We start from the raw sequence: 20286 nt of genomic DNA on the forward strand, positions 1-20286 counted from the left end.
CTTTCAGATAAGCCCCTCTCCATTCCCAGCATTCTGGTGGCCCCAGATGAACCCTCTGCCAGAAGTCCTGTCCCTTCAGAAAGTTCCTTCCCCCAAGATCATCTCATTTCCCCCACTTTTCCTAAGGTGGTTCCCAGGCCCTGTCCCAAGTCTAACACTCCCGATCCTCCATGTGTCGATTTACTAGTAGATCCTACTCCTCCCTGGCATAACTCTTAAGAAAGTCATCTTCCTCACCATACCCCCTTGTCTTCCCTCATAATATCACCCCCTTTTCCCTATCTATCCTCAAATGGAAAGAGACAGACACACAAATTAATCTGTTCTCAGCTCCTAACTCCCAAGCCTCTCCAGTGCTCAGGTTGCTTCACAGCACCTAATCCTTCCCTATAGTTTCCGCCCAATCCTGGCATCCTCAGCCCCTCACTCCAAACCCCAACCTTTTTCCCCACTCCCCAAATCCAGATCTCCTGTGCTTTTTACTCTCAGCCAATACCATAACCCTTTTCCTCCCAAGTCTACCCACTATGCCTGAATGCCTAAGTCTTTTCCTCTCATCTCACGTCCTTTGGCCCTTGGCCCCTAATCCTCGAAAAACCTCAGGAGCTGCCCACATCATCTCCCTTCCGCCCCTTCTGCCTCCGTGGCCCCTAACTCTCCTCTAGCCCTGCTCAGCCCTCAAATTCTTCCTATGCCCCCGGTGCTCCCCCACTTGTCCTACCTGTCCCGGGAAGGGGGTGGCCCTCAGTACCCGCCTGGCTCGCCCTGCCGCCGAGCTCGAGAGTCCCCTCCCTTCCCCTAGGGGCCCCGAGGCCGCTGCCAGCGCTGGCACGGCGGGGCCGGCTCACCAGTTGGTCATGTCCAGGAAGAAGGCGCAACCGGCAGGATTGAGCTGGAAGCCGAGCAGCCTCTGGAACTCGGAGATGAGCACGTCCTTGTCGGTGGTGCCCAGGCAGCTGAACTTCTGCATCAGCTCCGGGTCCAGGTCCACGTCCATGCCCTCCATGGCGGGGCCCGGACACCCGCTTCTCCGCCTCCTCACAACCGAGCCGCCGCCGCGCCGCCGGGCCCGGGGACCGGGAGGGGGCCCGCTGCTAGCTAGCGTCGTGACCCCGCTCCTTTGAGGTAGGCCCCGGGCCTCTCACAGTCTCATAGGGGTAAACTCACTCTGCCACTCACTCACTCTCCCCCCCCCCCCCCCCCCCCCAGCTCCGCCGCCTCCGCCGCCTCTCGCCTCTCGCCACTCCGCCGCCTCCGCCTCCTCCCGCGCCGCGCCCACTGCGCAAGCGTCGCCAGCCTAGGCCCCGCCCCTTCCTCTCCCGGAGGCCCGTCCCTTAGTGTCGTCACAAACTCGTGACGTCCCCGCGTGACCTCACCGGGGCGGGGCGAGGGGGCGAAAAGTAGGAAGGAGGAAAGAGATGGTCCAGCCGTGTGGGGGAGTTTCTGTCCAGACCATTACTCCGCCCCGTCCCCACCTTCAAGGAGAGCTGTTAAAGCCTGGGGCTGCGGGAGAAGTTCAGGGATTTTCGTTTATGACAACTCTACCATTTTGCAGGTGAGAAAACTGAAGTCACGGGAGAGGGAGACAGTGGCAAGGTCAAGTAGCAAAGTGCACTCAGGACTCAGCCCTCCCAGCCAGGAGTCTGCCACTCACGCTTGAAGGACGTGTTTGAAGAGCCGCTTTCCCAGAGGGATGCTGCCTTAAAGCCTTGGTTCCCGGGCACTCTTTGCTATTACTACCGTTTATCGGTTCTGTTTGTGTTATGCAACGGTAGCATCGTGTCTCCGGAAAATAAAAAAGGTCTTGATGCAAACATCCATCACAGGTCTAAAAGAACACCACACATAACCTTCCACCCACTCTGTCAGGAACAACCCTATCAAAATAAAGTCATGAGAATTCAGCATGCCTTGTTCTGTATTTAAAATAGAAGACAAAGTATTTCTGTATATACTGTACACCTTCCCGGTCAAGGTCTGTCAAAGAATGAGAAAGGAAGTAAAGAGACTGTCTTGTCTGCCCTCTTCTGTTAGGAAATGTTTTTGAAACACCGCGAATTGCCCAGCACTGCTAGATCTAAGGCGGGGAGGGGTGGGGGGGATGAGTGAGAAATGGTCTTCTGTAGGGAAGTAAGCTTACGTGCGTTGTCCAGAAATACAGAGCAGCAAAACTAGAACCCAGATTTCTGGTTCCTTATGAAGTGTGTTTTCCACAATTTCAAAAACAGCTGGAATAAGTAGTAATGTGTCGGGGGCCAGGATGTTTTGGAAAGGGAACCCATTCCTCTGTCCCACTACCAAAAGAGAGTAAACTACAGTGGCTTTTTAAGGTTCTGGAGCCATGCATATTTGGGACTCAGAGATGAACATGTTTTGTCCTAATCTTTTGGATGGTGCAATAGAGACAGAACGATTATAAAAATCTCAATAACTAAAAGGAACTGACACTGTCGAGTCCAACCTCCCCATTCTACAGATGAAGACATTGAAATGGATGGAGAGGAAATGATTCACCCAAGATTACACAGCTGGAAAGGGGGTTCCAAACGCCCAGTTTAGCACTCCATTCACTATACCCTGCTACATTCCCTTTCTACATTAAGTTCAATTGGGACCTTACACAAAAATTACAAAGTTGACCCAAGAACTAATTTGATGTTAGGACCATAGACTTCTAGAAAGTGTTTTAACTTGCAGTATCCATGGATGAAAATTGTGTTGACCAAGGATCCAAAAGACGATATTATTGGAACCTGGTGACTCCATTAGAATGCTGATTTAGGGAAAAATTCAAAACTCTCGGTCAGTCGCATACAGTACTAAGGTCTTAACCCACACCTAAACGCTCTACATAATTCAAAAAAATTTTTTTTTTTTTCAGACAAGATCTTGTTCTGTTGCCCAGGCTGGAGTGCAATGGCAGGATCATGGCTCACTGCAGCCTTGAACTCCTGGGATCAAGTAATCCTCCCACCTCAGCTCCCCCAGGAAATTGGAACTACAAGTGGGCGCCACTATGACCGGCTAATGTTGTTTTTTCAACCTTCTGTAGAGACAGGGTCTCACTGTGTTGCCCTGGCTGATCTCAAACTTCTGGGCTTGAGGGATCCTCCTCCCTTGGCCTCCCTAAGTGTTGGGATTGCAGGCGTGAGCCACTGTGCCCTAATATTTTTATGTAATAAATAAAAAGCTATTAAGATCAATGAGGAGGTGGGAGGATAGCTTATGTCCAGGAATTCGAGACCAGCCTGAGCAACATGGTGAGACCACCACACCACAAAAAATTTAAAAATTAATCCTGCGTGGTAGTGCTCACCCATGGTCCCAGCTACATGGGAGACTGAGGAGGGAGGATCATTTGAGCCCAGGAAGTTGAGGCTGCAGTGAGCCATGTTCCCGCCACTGCACTCCAGCCTGGGTGACAGGAGATGCTGTCTCAAAAAAATTTTTAAAGTTACATATAAAAATAAAAAGATCAATAAGGAGTCCAAGGTGGGAGGAGCACTTGAGGCCAAGAGTTTGAGACCAGCCTGGGCAGGCAGTGTAGCAAGACCCCATCTCTACCAAAAATTTTTAAAAATAGCTGGGTTAACTGGTACGCACCTGTAGTCCCACCTGCTCCAGGTAGTTGAGGCAGGAAGATAGCCTGCGCCTAGGAGTTTGAGGCTGCAGTGAGCTGTGATTGTGCCACTGCACTGGAGCCTAGGCACCTGAGCAAGACTCAGTCTCCCTTTTTTTTTTTTTTTTGAGGCGGAGTCTTGCTCTGTTGCCCAGGGTGGAGTGCAGTGGTGAGATCTCGGCTTGTTGCAACCTCTGCCTCCCAGGTTCAAGCAATTCTCCTGCCTCAGCCTCGCGAGTAGCAGAGACCACAGGTGTGCACCACCATGCCCGGTTAATTTTTGTATTTTTTGGTAGTGATGGATTTTCACCGATGTTGGCCAGGCTGGTCTGAAACTCCTGACTTCAGGTGATCTGCCGTCGGCCTCCCAAAGTGCTGGGATTACAGGCATGAGTCACCCTGCCCGGCCAAGACTGTCTCTTAAAAATATATAAAAGGCTGGAAAATGAATGAAAATATTTTAAACTCCATGAATAAGAAATGCAAATTAAAACAAAGATACAATATCATTCTTACATATTTTTACATTTTTACATAAACAAGGCTTTTTAGTATAAATATATCCTATACATTAACTTGTATCCTCTATTTTTATTTGCTAATTCTGGCAACCCAAACTTTGGGGAATGTTTACTTTTATGTTAAGTTTCTATACTGCTTGAATGTTTACAGTGAGTGTATATTAACTTGGTAGTTATTTTTTATTTTTTTATTTTTATTTTTTGTCCCCATGAAAGCAGACTGTTTTATTTTAAAAAAAAGGATAAAATTTTCAATGATTTTCTTTAAATGTTATTGGTGAGGTCAAATTATATCGCTATTGGTCAAGCATGGTGGCTCATGCCTGTAATCCCAGCACTTTGGGAGGTTGAGGTGGATGAATCACATGAGGTCAAGAGTTCGAGACCAGCCTGGCCAACATGGTGAAACCCCATCTCTACTAAAAAATGCAAAAAAAATTGGCCAGGCCTGGTGGCTCACGCCTGTAATTCCAGTACTTTGGGAGACCAAGGCGAGCAGATCACTTGAGGTCAGGAGTTCGAGACCAGCCTGACCAACATGGAGAAACTCCGTTTCAACTAAAAATACAAAATTAACCCGGCATGGTGGTGCATGCCTGTAATCCCAGCTACTCTGGAGGCTGAGGCTGGAGAATCACTTGAACCTGGGAGGCAGAGGTTGCAGTGAGCTGAGATCATGCCATTGCACTCCAGCCTGGGCAACAAGAGCAAAACTTGCTCTCAAAAAAAAAGAAAAAAATTAGTCAGGCATGGTGGCGGGCGCCTGAAATCCCAGCTACTCAGGAGGCTGAGGCAGGAGAATCATCGCTTGAACCCGAAAGGCAGAGGTCGCAGTGAGCCAAGATCTTGCCATTGCACTCCAGCCTGGGCGACAGAGCAAGAGTGTCTCAAAAAATAGTAAGTATTATTATTTTTATTTATTTATTTTGAGACAGTCTCACTCTGTCGCCCAGGCTGGAGTGCAGTGGCCTGATCTCGGCTCACTGCAACCTCCGCCTCCCAGGTTCAAGCGATTCTCCTGCCTAAGGCTCCCGAGTAGCTGGGACTACAGGCGCCTGCTACCACGCCCAGCTAATTTTTTTGTATTTTTGATAGAGACAGAGTTTCACCATCTCTGGTCTCTAACTCCTGACCTCAGGTGATCCACCCACTTCGTCCTCCCAAAGTGCTAGGATTACAGACATGAGCTACCAGGCCCACCTTTAATTATTATTTACTGTTACTTTATTTTTTATTTTTTTCTGAGACAGAGTCTCGTTCTGTTGCCAAGGCTGGAGTGCAGTGTCACAAGATCTGTGCTCACTGCAACTTGCAACCTCCGCCTCCCAGGTTCAAGCAATTCTCCTGCCTCACTCAGTCTCCTGAGTAGCTGGGATTACAGGCATTAGCCACCATGCCTAGCTAATCTTTTTATGTTTTTTGTAGAGACGGGTTTCGCCATGTTGGCCAGGCTGGTCTCAAATTCCTGATCTCAAGTGATCCGCCCGCCTCGGCCTCCCAAAGTGCTGGGATTACAGGCATGAGCCTCTGTGCCCAGCTTTCCTCCCCTTGCTTGCTTGCTTGCTTGCTTGCTTCCTTCCTTTCTTCCTTCCCTCCCTCCCTGCTTCCTTCCTTCCTTCCTTCCTTCCTTCCCTCCCTCCCTCCCTCTTTCCCTGCCTCCCTCCTTCCTTCCTTCCCTCTCTCTCTCTTCTCTCTCTCTCTCTTTTTCTCTCTCTCTTTCTTTTTTTCTTTTTTTTTTTTTTTTTGAGACGGAGTCTCGCTCTGTTGCCCAGGCTGGAGTGCAGTGGCCGGATCTCAGCTCACTGCAAGCTCCGCCTCCCGGGTTTTACGCCATTCTCCTGCCTCAGCCTCCCGAGTAGCTGGGACTACAGGCGCCCGCCACCACACCCAGCTAGTTTTTTTGTATTTTTTTTTTAGTAGAGACGGGGTTTCACCGTGTTCGCCAGCATGGTCTGGATCTCCTGACCTCGTGATCCGCCCGTCTCGGCCTCCCAAAGTGCTGGGATTACAGGCTTGAGCCACCGCGCCCGGCCTCTTTTTTTCTTTCTTTTCTTTCATCTAGCTCTGTTGCCCAGGCTGGAGTGTGCAGTGTGCAACAGTGCAGTCTCGGTTCACTGCATCCTCCACCTCCTGGGCTCAAGCGATCCTACCACCTCAGCCTCCAGAGTAGCTGAGACGACAGGTGCATGCCACCACCCCCAGCTAATTTTTGTATTTTTTGTAGAGACAAGGTTTTGGCATGTTCTCCAGGCTGGTTTCCAACTCCTGGGTTCAGGCTATCCTCCTGCCTCAGCCTCCCAAAGTGCTGGGATTACAGGTGTGAGCTCCTGTACCTGGCCCTGTTTGTTTGTTTGTTTTACATTTTCGAAATTTTGACAATAAGCATGTGTTGAAGAATTTTTATCATACGATTTGCCTATGATATGTTAAGTGAAGAAAACAGTATGGGCCGGGCGCGGTGGCTCAAGCCTGTAATCCCAGCACTTTGGGAGGCTGAGACGGGCGGATCACGAGGTCAGGAGATCGAGACCATCCTGGCTAACACGGTGAAACCCCATCTCTACTAAAGATACAAAAAACTAGCCGGGCAAGGTGGCGGGCACCTGTAGTCCCAGCTACTCGGGAGGCTGAGGCAGGAGAGTGGCGGGAACCCGGGAGGCGGAGCTTGCAGTGAGCTGAGATCCGGCCACAGCACTCCAGCCTGGGCAACAGAGCGAGACTCCGTCTCAAAAAAAAAAAACGGTATGTAATTTAGTACACTATATGAACTTATCCACATAGCAAGAGATTGGAAATATTAATAGAGAATTATTAATAATAATTTTAATTTTCTTTTTTATACTTTCCTGTATTTAAATAAATAAATATGGCCATGTGCAGTGGCTCATGCCTGTAATCCCAGCACTTTGGAAGACCCAGGCAGGCAGATCACCTGAGGTCAGGAGTTTGAGACCAGCCTGGCCAAGATGGTGAAACCTAGTATCTACTAAAAATACAAAAATTAATCAAGCATGGTGGTGTGTGCCTGTAATCCCAGCTACTCAGGAGGCTGAGGCAGAAAAATCGCTTGAACCTAGGAGGCGGAGATTGTAGTGAGCTGAGAACCTACTATTACATTCCAGCCTGGGCAACAGAGGGAGACTCCATCTCCAAATAAATAAATAGGACCAGGGAAGGTGGCTCACGCCTGTAATCCCAGCACTTTGGGAGGCCAAGGCAGGAGGATCACTTGAGCTCAGGAGCTCAAGACCAGCCTTGTCAACATATCGAGACAAAAATAAAACATAAGAACAACTAACTGGGGGCCTGTAATCCCAGCTACTCGGGAGGTTGAGGTGGGAGGATCTCTTGAACAGAGGAGGTCAAGGCTGCAGTGAGCAGAGATTGTGCCACTGCACTCCAGCCTGGGGCAATGGAGCAAGACCCTATCTCAAAATAAAATAAAATAAAAATGTTTCAACTGGCTGGTCCACTAAGAATCATGAGACAGAGGCCAGGGGTGGTGGCTCATGCCTGTAATCCCAGCACTGTAGGAGGCTGAGGCAGGCGGATCACCTGAGGTCAGGAGTTTGAGACCAGCCTGGCCCACATGGCAAAACCCCATCTCTACTAAAAATACAAAAATTAACTGGGTGTGGTGCCACGCACCTATAATTACAGCTACTCGGGAGGCTGAGGTAGGAGAATTGCTTGAACTCGGGAGGCAGAGGTGCAGTGAGCCAAAATTGTGCCACTGCACTCCAGCCTGGGAGACAGAGTGAGACTCCATCTCAAAAAAAAAAAAAAGAAAGAATAATGAGACAGAATTATCTCTATTATCTCCGTTAACGTGGACGATCTTTAAAGCTTTTATTTGGGAAGTAAGAATTGCATGTCAATTTTTTTAAACACTTGGGGTCTTGCTTTTCCACCAAGACTGAAATGCAGTGGCGAAATAACTCACTCCAGCTGGAACTCCTGGGCTTGAGCAGTCCTGCTGCCTCAGCCTCCCAGAGTGCTGGTATTATAGGCATCAACCACCGTACTCAGCCTCGCAATGTATTCTTAAATGATAAAAGATACCTAGCTGAGTGCAGTGACCTACGCCTGTAATCCCAGCACTTTGGGAGGCCAAGGCAGGCAGATCACCTGAGGTCAGGAGATCAAGACCATCCTGGCCAACGTGGTGAAACCCTGTCTCTACTAAAAATCCAAAAATTAGCTGGGCGTGGTGGCACATGCCTGTAATCCCAGCTACTCAGGAAGCTGAGGCAAGAGAATCACTTGAACCAAGGAGTCTGAGGTTGCAGTGAGCCGAGATCATGCTACTGCATTCCAGCCTGGTGACAGAGCGAGACTCATCTCAAAAAAAAAAAAAAAGGTTGGAATTTAATGTATGGCTACAACTAGCACAAGCCAAACTTTCCATTCTGTGTTCGTTTCCCAGGAATGGAGGTTTCAATGAGGTAGGCATAAGCATTTGTAAATGTAAAATATTAAAGTTTTACATGACATTGGGAGAGACAAGGACATACATTTCTATAAATAACTACATAAAGGCAGGCAACCGTGCAAAGCTGCATATGTTCAAGTGCCAAATGGGAAGTAGACAACGAGGCTGTAGGACTTGGGAGGAGGGAAGAGTACAGGGTAGGTTGGGGTGCCCAGAGATGCCTTCCAGGAGACTCGACTCAGGAGGCCTGGATGATCCTACACAGAGTTTGAGGAACAGGCTAGTAAGGGAAAGCATTACGACAAAGTCATTTAGAAGCTTTGAACCTCTCCAAGACCCTGGCTCTTATTTACCTATTTACTTATTTTGAAACAGAGTCTCACTCTGTCACCTAGGCTGGAGTACAGTGGTGCCATCTTGGCTCACTGCAACCTCTGCCTCCCGGATTCAAGCGACTCTCTTGCCTCAGCCTCCCAAGTAGCTGGGATTCCAGGCGCCTGCCACCACACCTGGCTAATTTTTGTATTTTTAGTAGAGACAGGGTTTCACTATGTTGTCCAGGCTGGTTTCAAACTCCTGACCTCAAGTGATCTGCCCACCTCAGCCTCCCAAAGTGCTGGGATTGCAGGCGTGAGCCACTGCGCCTGGCCAAGTCCCTGGCTCTTTTTGCTGCTTCCCGTTTTCCGTACTGAATGCAAAAATATATCTAGAAGTCACTCCAGGAAAAGCTAATGCAGTCTAAGTTGTCCCTGGGGGGGCATATTTTCTCTGGGAAGTGAATAGGTGAAGTTGAAGAGCAACCCTCCACTTGCGATATCCTCCCAAAGCATGATGGGAAAGGACCAGACCCCCACATTTGGGGTTTTTCCAGTTCTTCTACCCTACTGCCCTACTCAAGAGATACTCAAATGGCAGGCACCAGCCTATTGTACTATTTTTTCTTCTGGGTAAAGCATGAGACCCTGGGTCTCTTTTTTCCTACTGTGGTGAATGGGAGAATGCAGACGAAAACCTGACTGTCTTTATCTCACGTCCCTTGGCCTAGATACATCCAGAAGTAGTCCATTCTTCTTTTCTTTTTTTTTCCCCTTCTCTTCTTGGCCCCTTTAGTTTGCCAAGTCAAATATCCTCCAAGTAAACATGAACTCCTTATCTCTCCCTCATGTTAAAAAAACAAAAACGAAAACCCAGAGCCTCTCCCCTTTTATTATAATCATTCTCTTCACTCTTTTTTACCAGCTGGGTTCCAATGTGTACAACATCTTGCTGTCTGCATCTCAGGTAAAGTTAAACGAAAGGAGAAAAAAGGGAACAAATATTTAATGAACTCTCCAATGTGTCAGAGTCCATCACATTAAGTACTTTGGTTCATTTAATCTTCACAGCAAAATGAGATTATTATTATTTTTCCAATTTGCAGATCAGGAAATAGAAATTAAAAGTTTAAATACCCTGTTCAAAGAGACACAGATGTTGAGAAAGCCAAGATTTAACCCAAGGGTCAGAAAGAAACCTGTGCCTTTCTCTTTACTCCAGATTTCTTTCAGTCCTTTTTTTTTTTTTTTTTAATTTTTATTATTTTTATAATAGAGACAGGGTCTTGCTATGTTGGCCAGGTTGGCCTTGAACTCCTGGCCTCAAGCAATCCTCCTGCTTCAGCCTCCCAAAGTGTTGGGATTATAGACATGAGCCACTGCACCCAGCCTCTTTCAATCCTAAGGATTTTACATTTTCACTATGTTCAGCCTACTTGTGTTTGTAAGGAGCCATCATTACTTTCTTTTATGGGATTACTTTGATGATTTTCAAGATCCTTTTAGAGGAGACTAAGCTAATAAATACTAATGCCAATACCTTGGCCGGGCACAGTGGCTCACACCTGTAATCCCAGCACTTTGGGAGGCCAAGGCCAGCCTGGCCACCATGGCGAAACCCCACCTCTACTAAAAACACAAAGATTAGCTGGGAATGGTGGCACGCACCTGTAATCCCAGCTACTCAGGAGGCTGAGGCAGGAGAATTGCTTGAACCTGGGAGGCAGAGGTTGCAATGAGCCAGGATCATGCTACTGCTGTCCAGCCTGGGCAACAGAGTGAGAGTCTGTCTCAAAAAACAAAACAAAACAAAACAAACTTAAAAAAAAAATACCAATACCTTAAATTTATGTAACACTTGACAGTTTACTTTTTGCCTTCTTTTTTCTTTTTTCTTTTTTTTTTTTGAGATGGAGTTTCGCCCTTGTTGCCGAGGCTGGAGAGCAATGGCACAATCTCAGCCCACCGCAACCTCCATCTCCTGGGTTCAAGCAATTCTCCTGCCTCAGCCTCCTGAGTAGCTGGGATTCGCGTGCCACCACTCCCAGCTAATTTTCATATTTTTAGTAGAAGTGGGGTTTCTCCATGTTGGTCAGGCTGGTCTCGAACTCCTGACCTAAAGTGATCTGTCCGCCTCGGCCTCCCAAAGCACTGGGATTATAGGCGTGAGCTGCCATGCCCGGCCTTCCTCATTTTTTCATTGTTTCCATGTTTTATTTTCTTTGGCCATGTCACTAGTAATACCTTATAGTTTTTCAATATATCCATATATTCTCTTATCTCATTCTCAGGAAAAACAAATTACATTGGCTTGTTTTTTAGTAGCTTTATTTTTTTTTTGAAAGACTCATACATGCTTGTTGCAACTAAAATTAAGCAATATAGAAATTGTTAAAAAAAAAAAAAAGTAAAAATCACCCTAAATCCTGCTACTCAGAGATAACCACTGTTAATATTTGAGTAAATATGTTTTTCATCTGTTTCTCCATTTGTATAATTTGACTAAATGGGATCATACTCTGCCTTTCTAGGCTGCTTTTTTTCACTGAGAGTATGCTGACAACAGCTTTCCACATCAGTAAATATATATTTATGTCATTATTTATATTTATTTTTATTTTGTTTGTTTATTTTCTGGTTTTTGTTTTTGAGGCAGGATCTTGGTCTTTCACCCAGGCTGGAGTGCAGTGGCACAATCACGGCTCACTGCAGCCTTGACCTCCTGGGCTCAAGCGATCCTCCCACCTCAGTCCCTAGAGCAGTTGGGAGTACAGGTACACTCCACCAAGCTCAGCTACTTTTTTAATTTTTTTGTAGAGATGAGATCTCACTATGTTGCTCAAACTGGTCTTTAACTCCTATGCTCAAACTGGTCTTTAACTCCTATGCTCAAACAATCCTCCTGCCTCAGCCTCCCAAAGTGCTAGGATTACAGGCATGGGCCACTGCACCCAGCTCCATTATTATTTTTAATGATTATATAGTATTCCAATTTAAGCATATGTTTCACTTGACCAGTGACCTATTGATGACGTTTGAGACTACTTCCAATTTTTGATTGTCATAAGAAATTATCAGCCCTAATTTAAAGATTAGGGAATCGAAGCTCTGAAAAAGCTAAATGACCCCCTTTTCAAAATCCAGGTCTAGAGCTAAGCTACTTGTGCCAAGCCCTAGATTTATGACTCTTTTTTTTTTTTAAAGACAGGGTCTCACTATGTTGCCCAGGCAGATCTTGAACTCCCAAGGTCAAGGTGTCCTGGCCCAGACTTCTTACTCAAAACAGTTCTCTTTCCAAATGAACTATAAGAATAGAAAGTTGGGGCCGGGCGCGGTGGCTCAAGCCTGTAATCCCAGCACTTTGGGAGGCCGAGACGGGCGGATCAGGAGGTCAGGAGATCGAGACCATCCTGGCGAATATGGTGAAACCCCGTCTCTACTAAAAAATACAAAAAACTAGCCGGGCGAGGTGGCAGGCGCCTGTGGTCCCAGCTACTCGGGAGGCTGAGGCAGGAGAATGGTGTAAGCCCGGGAGGCGGAGCTTGCAGTGAGCCGGAATCGCCCCCCAACCCCCCAAGCCGGGAAAAAAAGCGAAAACCCCCCCCAAAAAAAAAAAAAAAAAAAAAAAAAGAATAGAAAGTTGGAATTCTTGACATATAATAGGAGTTGACATTCTTGGCGTATAATATAGAATTAACAACAAAAAATGAGATGTTTTTAACTGTCCCATTTCTTTTTATTTCCTTTTTTAATCAGTCTACATCATGCTTTGATGCCCCATTTCTTTAAAAGTTAAGCATATGCTTACGATAAAACCCAGACATTCTGCTCCTATCTATTTACTCAAAATAAATGAAAGCATATGTCCATACAAATACTTGAACATCCATAGCAGGGTTTTTTTTTTTTTTTCTGAGATGGAGTCTTGCTCTGTTGTCCAGGCTGGAGTGCAGTGGCGTGATCTCAGCTCAGTGCAACCTCCGCCCACTGGGTTCAAGCAGTTCTCTGCCTCAGCCTCCCAAGTATCTGGGACTACAGGCGTGTGCTACCGCACCTGGCTAATTTTTGTATTTTTAGTAGAGATGGGGTTTCACTATGTTGGCCAGGCTGATCTTGAACTCCTGACCTCAGGTGATCCACCTGCCTTGGCCTCCCAAAGTGCTGGGATTACAGGCGTGAGCCATTGAGCCCGGCCCATTCATACCAGTTTTATTTGCAGTATTCAAGTAATGGAAACAACCTAAATGTTCATCAACAAGCAAATGGATAAACAAATTGTAATATGCCCATACAATGGAATACTACTCAGCAATCGAAAGGAGTAAACTATTGATAGGTACAGCAACATGGATGAATTTCAGAAACATATTGAGCAAAAAAAGCCAGACACAAAGGAATATACACTGTGTAATTCCACTTATTTGAAGTTCAAGAATAGGTAAAACTGAGCTATAGTGATGGAAAGTGACCCCAGTGGTGCCTGGAGTTGTAGGCGAGCTTAGAGGGGGCCCAGAGAATTGACTGAGAAGGGGCATGAGTGGATCTTTTGGGTTGGGTTAATGGAATTGTTCTATATCTGAATTGTGGTAACAGTTACATGGATATATGCGTTTATCAAATCTCATCAAACCGTACACTTTTTTTTTTTGAGACAGAGTCTCGCTCTGTCACCCAGGCTGGAGTGCAGTGTGTAATCTTGGTTCACTGAACCTCCACCTGCCCGGTTGAAGCCATTGTCCAGGCTCAGCCTCCCAAGTAGCTGGGATTACAGGCGCACACCACCACACCCGGCTAATTTTTTTGTATTTTTAGTAGAGATGGGATTTTGCCATGTTGGCCAGGCTGGTCTAGAACTCCTGACTTCAAGTGATCCACCCACCTTTGCCTCCCAAAGTGCTAGGATTACAGGCATGAGCCACTACGCCCCGCCAAACTGTACACTTTAAATGGGTGAATATTATTGCATGTAAATTGTATTTCAACAAAGTGTTGTTTTTTAATTGGCCCTTTGGTTTTGTTACCATGAAGTATACTACGTCTGGTAGAGACAAACATTTGGCATAAATGAAAAATGTCTGTGAATGAATAATTTTATTTATATATATATATATATATATATGGGGTTTTTTTTTTAAGGATAAATGGCACTCATCTGGTCCTTTCCCAGTAATAGGAGTCACTTATCAGAAAAATAACTTGTCTGCATGAGCTTGACCCTGAAAAGATGAGACACAGGTCGGCTCTACATACCGTGGGTAATGCTGCTCTGGCTGGACATGCGACAGCTGGCCGGGGTCCTCGGCAGTGGGCCCAGGCAGGCATCTAGGTAGGGAGAAAGAAGGGCTCAGCCCTCCCCTTAGCATACATTTTTCAAGGGCAGACCTGCCTAGGAGGGTCACATGTCTGATGCCTTTGCCAGGCCTCCAAACATAGAAAAGCTGCAGGGTTCTATGAAAAATGAAGCCTTTGTGTCAAAAATAGACCTTCAAGGAGAAAATTAAAAAGCTGTTTCCTGAAGCTAGCAAAGGGGAGCTATCCTGGAAAGGAAAATGCCTGGAAAGCCAGTTTGAATTTTGAAGGGCCATGCTAACAAGTGATGACAACCCAGGGGCCTCCTTTCAGAGGCCCCGTAGAATTTCACTGAACTCATTTGCCTCCAATCTCCTCGAATCTCACACTGCAGAACTTCTGGGATACTTTAAAGTGAGTTTCTACAGAAAAGGAAAAATCAACTGACTGTCAGGTGCTTAACTGGTTAGGAACATCAAAGATGCCTGCTTGAAAAAGAAAGCAAATCAAAACAAAACAGAAAGCCCTAAACAGGAATCACTAGAAAGCAACTCTTTGTAACTGATAATAGCAGCCTGCTGTAAAGGCATCCCCAAAAGTAAAATGTTCATTTCCTCCAAAAAGAGTGTGTGTGTGTGTGTCTGTGTGTGTGTCTCTGTGTGTCAGAGAGACAGAGACAGAATGAGGTGGAAGAGGTCAGGAGTAGAGAGAATAAGTGAATATTTCCTTTCTCTCACCAGACCTCATGTGGCCAAAAGCTAAACAAGTCCATAATCAGCACACTGTTCATCTATCCTTGTGTGTATCCTTAAGCTAGTATCTCAAGAGTCTAATTCCCTAAATCTCAGTCACTTGGGAGCGGTGGGTCTTGTTAAAAATGCCCATTCTGGCGGTGGCGGTGGCTCAAGCCTGTAATCCCAGCACTTTGGGAGGCCGAGAGGCAGGCCGGGATCAGGAATCAGGAGGTCGAGACAATCCTGGCTATACAGTGAAACCCGTCTCTACTAAAAACACAAAAAATTAGCAGACAAGGTGCGTGCCTGTAGTCCCAGCCTTCTCGGGAGGCTGAGAGGCAGAGTCATGGCAAGGGAACCAGGGCTTGGGCACCTGAGTGAGCTGAGATCTGAGCCACTACACACTCCAGCCTAGAGCTGACAAATGGGGCTGATCTCAAAAAAAATGCCATTCTTGGCGTGGTGGCTGGCTTATCTGTAATTGCTTACTTTGGGAGGCTGAGGCAAGGAGCCAGATCTACGAGGTCAGGGGTCCAGAGATATCCCTAGCTAACACAGTGAAACCCACCTCTGCAAATACAAAAAAAATTAGCGGAGTGTGGTGGCGAGGCCTGTAGTCCCAGCTATTTGGGAGGCTGAGGAAGAATGGTGGGCAGGGAAGGAGCTTGCAGTGAGCTAAGATCACGCCACTGCACTCCAGCAGGCAACAGGCGAGACTCCATCTGAAAAAAAAAAAAAAGCCCATTCTTGGCTAGGCATGGTGGCTCACGCTTGTAATCCTAGTACTTTGGGAGGCCAAGGTGGGCAGATCACTGAAGTCAAAAGTTTGAGACCAGCCTGGCCAACATGGCAAACCGCCTTCTCTACTAAAAATACAAAAATTAGCTGGGTGTGGTGGTGCAAGTCTGTAATCCCAGCTACTTGAAAGACACTGAGATAGGAGAATGCTTGAACCCGGGAGGGTGGATGTTGCAGTGAGGGGCAGAGATGCGTGCCACTGCACACTCCAGCCTGGGAGACAAGAGTGAAACTCTGTCTCAAAAACAACAACAAAAAGCCCATTCTTGGCCGGGCGCAACAGCTCATGCCTATAATCTCAGCACTTTGGGAGGCCGAGGTGGGTGGATTATTTGAGGCCAGGAGCTCGAGACCAGCCTGGCTGATATGGTTGAAAACCCGTCTCTACTAAAAACAAACATTAAAAAATGAGCCATGGTTGTGGGCACCTGTAATCCCAGCTACTTGGGAGGCTGGAGATTACTCCAGAATCGCTTGAACCCAGGAGGTGGATGTTGCAGTGAGACGAGATCGTGCCACTGCACTCCAGCCTGGGAGACAAGAGTGAAACTCTGTCTCAAAAACAAAAAAAAAAAAAAGCCCATTATTGGGTCCCAGACCCCTGCAGTATAAGTCCGTGTGTCTGAAATAGAGCCCAGGAATCACCATGTGATTCTAATGCACATTAAAGCTTGAAGGTCATTACCATTTCTTTTCTTCTCTTTTCTTTCTCTTTTTTTTTTTGAAACAAGGTTTTACTCTGTCGCCCAGGCTGGAGTGCAATGACACGATCTCGGCTTACTGCAGCCTCCACTTCCTGGACTCAAGTAGCTGGAACCACAGGTGCGTACCACCGTGTCTGGCTAAGTTTTTGATTTTTGGTAGAGACAAGGTCTCACTTTGTGTCCAGGCTAGTTTTGAACTCCTGTGCTCAAGCGATCCTCCTGCCTCAGCTTCCCAAAGTGCTGGGACTACAGGCATAAACCACTGAGCCCGGCAGAAGATCATTACTTTAAGCAAACACAGTTAATCGTTTATTAATGGTTTGCTCAATAGTTCAACTTGATTACAGGTCAGCAAATTAAACTCTGTATTTTCACTGGTGTGTTTGAATTCCGTTTGTCTCAAGAAAAGCAACTATGAATTGGTGGGGAAAAATACCCCACTGGATGATTGAGAATATAAATCCATACATTTCTGAGATTGGTGGCAATATGTTACAAAATTCTTCTAAATGCTTTCACCCAGATTTTCCACTCCCAGTCATGAATCCTAATGTAATAATGAATGAGCCAAGATACGAGAAAGTTTATTTTGCCATTGTTCATAATTTTGAAAAATTGGAAACCATCTAAATGCTTAACAAAAGGAGATCAGTTAAACTAGTTACAAGAGTGCCATGTAATAAATGCAGATCTGAATTTATTGACACAGCCACATGTTTAAACTACATAATTGTTCAAGGGACAAAGAAGATTACAAAACTATGTCATATGTTTATTTTTGTAAAAAGAAATTTAAAACAGGCCGGGCATGGTGGTTTACACCTGTAATTCCAGCATTTTGGGAGGCCGAGGCAGGCAGATCTCGAGGACAAGAGATAGAGACCATCCTGGCCAACACAGTGAAACCCTGTCTCTACTAAAAATAAAAAAATTAGCTGGGCATGGTGGCCTGTGCCTGTAGTCCCCACTACTTGGGAAGCTGAGGCAGGAGAATCGCTTGAACCCAGGTGGCAGAGGTTGCATTGAGCTGAGATCGCGCCACTGCACTCCAGCCTGGCGACACTGCAAGATTCTGTCAAAAACAAAGCAAAACAAAACAAAAATTAGTGGGGCATGGGGGTGTGCACCTGTAGTCCCAGCTACATGGGAGGCTGAGTCAGAATAATCGCATGGGCAACAGAGAGACTCCATCTCAAAAAAAAAAAAAAAAAAAATTAAGAACAAAATTTTGAAGAATAATATACAAAATGTTAACAATACGTATCTCTATGTGGTGGGGTCACATTTTTCTTCTTTGTAATTTGTTTAAATTGTTTTAAAATTATATACATATATTATTATTTTAGAGACAGGGTCTCATTCTGTCCCCCAGGCCATAGTGCAGTGGCATGATCATGGTTCAGTATAACCTCAAACACTTGGGCTCAAGCGATCCTCCCATCTCAGGGGCAGACCACCATGCCTAGCTACATTTTTTGTTTGTTTGTTTTTAAGTAGAGATACGGTCTCACTGTTTCCCAGGCTTACTGTTATAATCAGAAAAAGCATAGGGCTGTAACCATTTTGAATAAAAGGAGCAGATCACTGAATTCCATGTTTAAAAACTGGGTTAAAGTCCCAGATCTACTGCTTTGAACTTCACTTTTCTTTTCTCTGAAATGGAGTATTATCATCTCAGAGGTACTCTCCATCTACCTCTGAGAGTAGTTGTGAGATAAAGTTTGGAAATATTTTGCAAACTATAAAGTGTTTTATAAAGATGCTGTATTACTAAGTTTTGATTTTCACATCAGAGACCCAAATTCATTCAATACCTAAATCTGTGAATATGTCATTAAACATGATGCTAGCCTTTTTTAAAAAAATTATATGTTACTTTTTATTATGGAATTTATTTATTTATTTTGAGACAGAGTTTAGCACTTGTTTCCTAGGCTGGAGTACAGTGGCGCAATTTGGGCTCATTGCAAACTTTGCCTCTGGGGTTCAAGTGATTCTCCTGCCTCAGCCTCCCAAGTAGCTGGGATTACAGGTGTGCACCACCACACCAAGCTGATTTTTGTATTTTTAGTAGAGATGGAGTTTCACCATGTTGGCCAGGCTGGTCTCGAACTCCTGACCTTAGGTGATCCGCCCGCCTCAGCCACTGAAAGTGCTGGGATTACAGGTGTGAGCCACCGCACCCCGCTGAGAGACCCTGTCTCTACCAAAAAAAAAAAAAAAAATTTTAAAATTAGCCAGTTGTGGTGGTACATGCCTATAGTCCTAGGTACTCAGGAGGCTGATGCAGGGGGATCACTTGAGCCTGAGAATTCAAAGTTTCAGTGAGCTATGATCATGCTATTGCACTCCATCCTGAGCACAGAGAGAAATTTTATTTTAAAAAAAAAAAGTAGCCTGGATACAATGGCTCATGCCTGTAATCCCAGCACTTTGAGAGGCCAAGACAGGTGGATTGCTTGAGGCCAGAAGTTCAAGACCAGCTTGAGCAACATGGTGAAACCTCATCTGTACAAAAAAGAAAAAGGAAAATTTACTAACTCAATAGAACTTTACAGAAAAAAAAATTAGCTGGGTGCGGTAGTGTACAGCTGTAGTTCTAGCCACTCAGGAGGCTGAGGTGGGAGGATTGCTTGAACCTGGGAGGTTGATGCTGCAGCAAGCTGTGATCATACCACTGCTCTAGAGCCCGGGTGACAGAACAAGTCCCTGTCTCAAAGAAACAAACAAAAAAGTGAATAAAACAGTATACGCACTCCCATGTATGCGTCACCCAGCTTCAATATTATCAACTGACAGCCAACCTTGTTTTGTCTACACCTCCCACTCACTCCCAACCTCTCCCATATTAACATAGCGCCAGACTTTTAGTTGAGCTGTATAAAATTTTTTTTTTTTTTTTTGAGACTGGCTCTCACTCTGTTACTGAGGCTGGAGTGCAGTGGCACGATCTAGGCTCATTGCATTGCAACCTCTGCCTCCTTGGTTCAAGTGATTCTCCTGCTTCAGCCTCCCAAGTAGCTGAGACTACAGGCACGCGCCACCATGCCCAGCTAATTTTTATATTTTTAGAAGAGACAGGATTTCACCATGTTGGCCAGGCTGGTCTCAAACTCCTGACCTCAGGTGATCCGCCCGCCTCGGCCTCCCAAAGTGCTGGGATTACAGGTGTGAGTCACTGTGCCTGGCCAAGCTCTATAACTTTCATGTACACAAAAGTACATTCCAGTTCTCAACTCCTCATCTAAAAAGACAGTTCGGAGACCAGGACACGATGACTGGTTTCCTGCCAGGTGGCATAGGGGAGCTTAACGAGAACTACCATCCCAATTTCCTGGTGGTGAAGAAGCATACAACCATCAGTGAGATCAAAGACACTTTCCGGCAGTTTCTAAACAGGACGACATTGGCATCATCTTCGTCAACCAGTACATTACAGAGATGGTGAGGCACGCCTTGGATGCCTACCAGTGCTCCATCCCAGTCATCCTGGAGATCCCCTCCAAGGAGCACCCATATGACGCTACCAAGGAATCCATCCTGGGCAGGGCCAGGGGCATGTTCTCTGCCGAAGACCTGCTCTAGGGGATTCCTCACAGCCCAAAGCCCCTGCCTCATTTCCAGGCTTCTCCCCAGGCTTGCCATCAGCCTTCTTTAAGTTATGAGCCTCTGACTTCCAATTCCCATCTCTCCCCACTTCATGAAGAGGCTAGGTGAGGTGCTCTTAGGTTGCTTGGGCTCTGCTGTTAAAGTCAAGGCTAGTTAAGGAACAGGAAGCCAGACCATCTTCTCTCTCCACTACCTCTTCCCTGTGCTGTTGGTTACACAGTGTTGTTGTTGATGTAAAATTAAAGTCTAATATTAATAATATTCTT

General features: G+C 46.0%; 1 protein-coding gene, 1 long non-coding RNA gene and 1 pseudogene across 4 annotated transcripts in view; 2 read left to right on the forward strand and 1 right to left on the reverse strand.

The window, feature by feature from the left end:
* ILRUN (inflammation and lipid regulator with UBA-like and NBR1-like domains) overlaps window positions 1-1267 on the reverse strand; it is a 114742-nt gene extending 113475 nt beyond the window's left edge. For 2 of the 3 annotated variants that reach the window (XM_017957816.2, XM_021937151.2), the window contains exon 1: window positions 849-1250. In XM_017957816.2, the coding sequence (XP_017813305.1) occupies window positions 849-1006 (158 nt within the window). In that variant the 5' untranslated portion in view covers window positions 1007-1250. Of the gene's footprint in view, window positions 1-848 lie in introns of all 3 variants that reach the window. The other variant, XM_017957817.2, reaches the window with a different exon arrangement.
* Window positions 1268-1326: 59 nt separating this feature from the next.
* On the forward strand, window positions 1327-16464 carry LOC108585426. Its single transcript, XR_001901721.3, has 3 exons — window positions 1327-1555; window positions 9812-9853; window positions 16439-16464. It is a non-coding gene; the product is annotated as an uncharacterized LOC108585426 (long non-coding RNA).
* A 1706-nt stretch (window positions 16465-18170) lies between these two features.
* LOC116275413 lies at window positions 18171-19996 on the forward strand (annotated as a pseudogene).
* The last annotated feature ends 290 nt before the right edge of the window (window positions 19997-20286 follow it).

The sequence above is a fragment of the Papio anubis genome, chromosome 6, assembly GCF_008728515.1.
Source record: "Papio anubis isolate 15944 chromosome 6, Panubis1.0, whole genome shotgun sequence".
Lineage (NCBI taxonomy): Eukaryota > Metazoa > Chordata > Mammalia > Primates > Cercopithecidae > Papio > Papio anubis.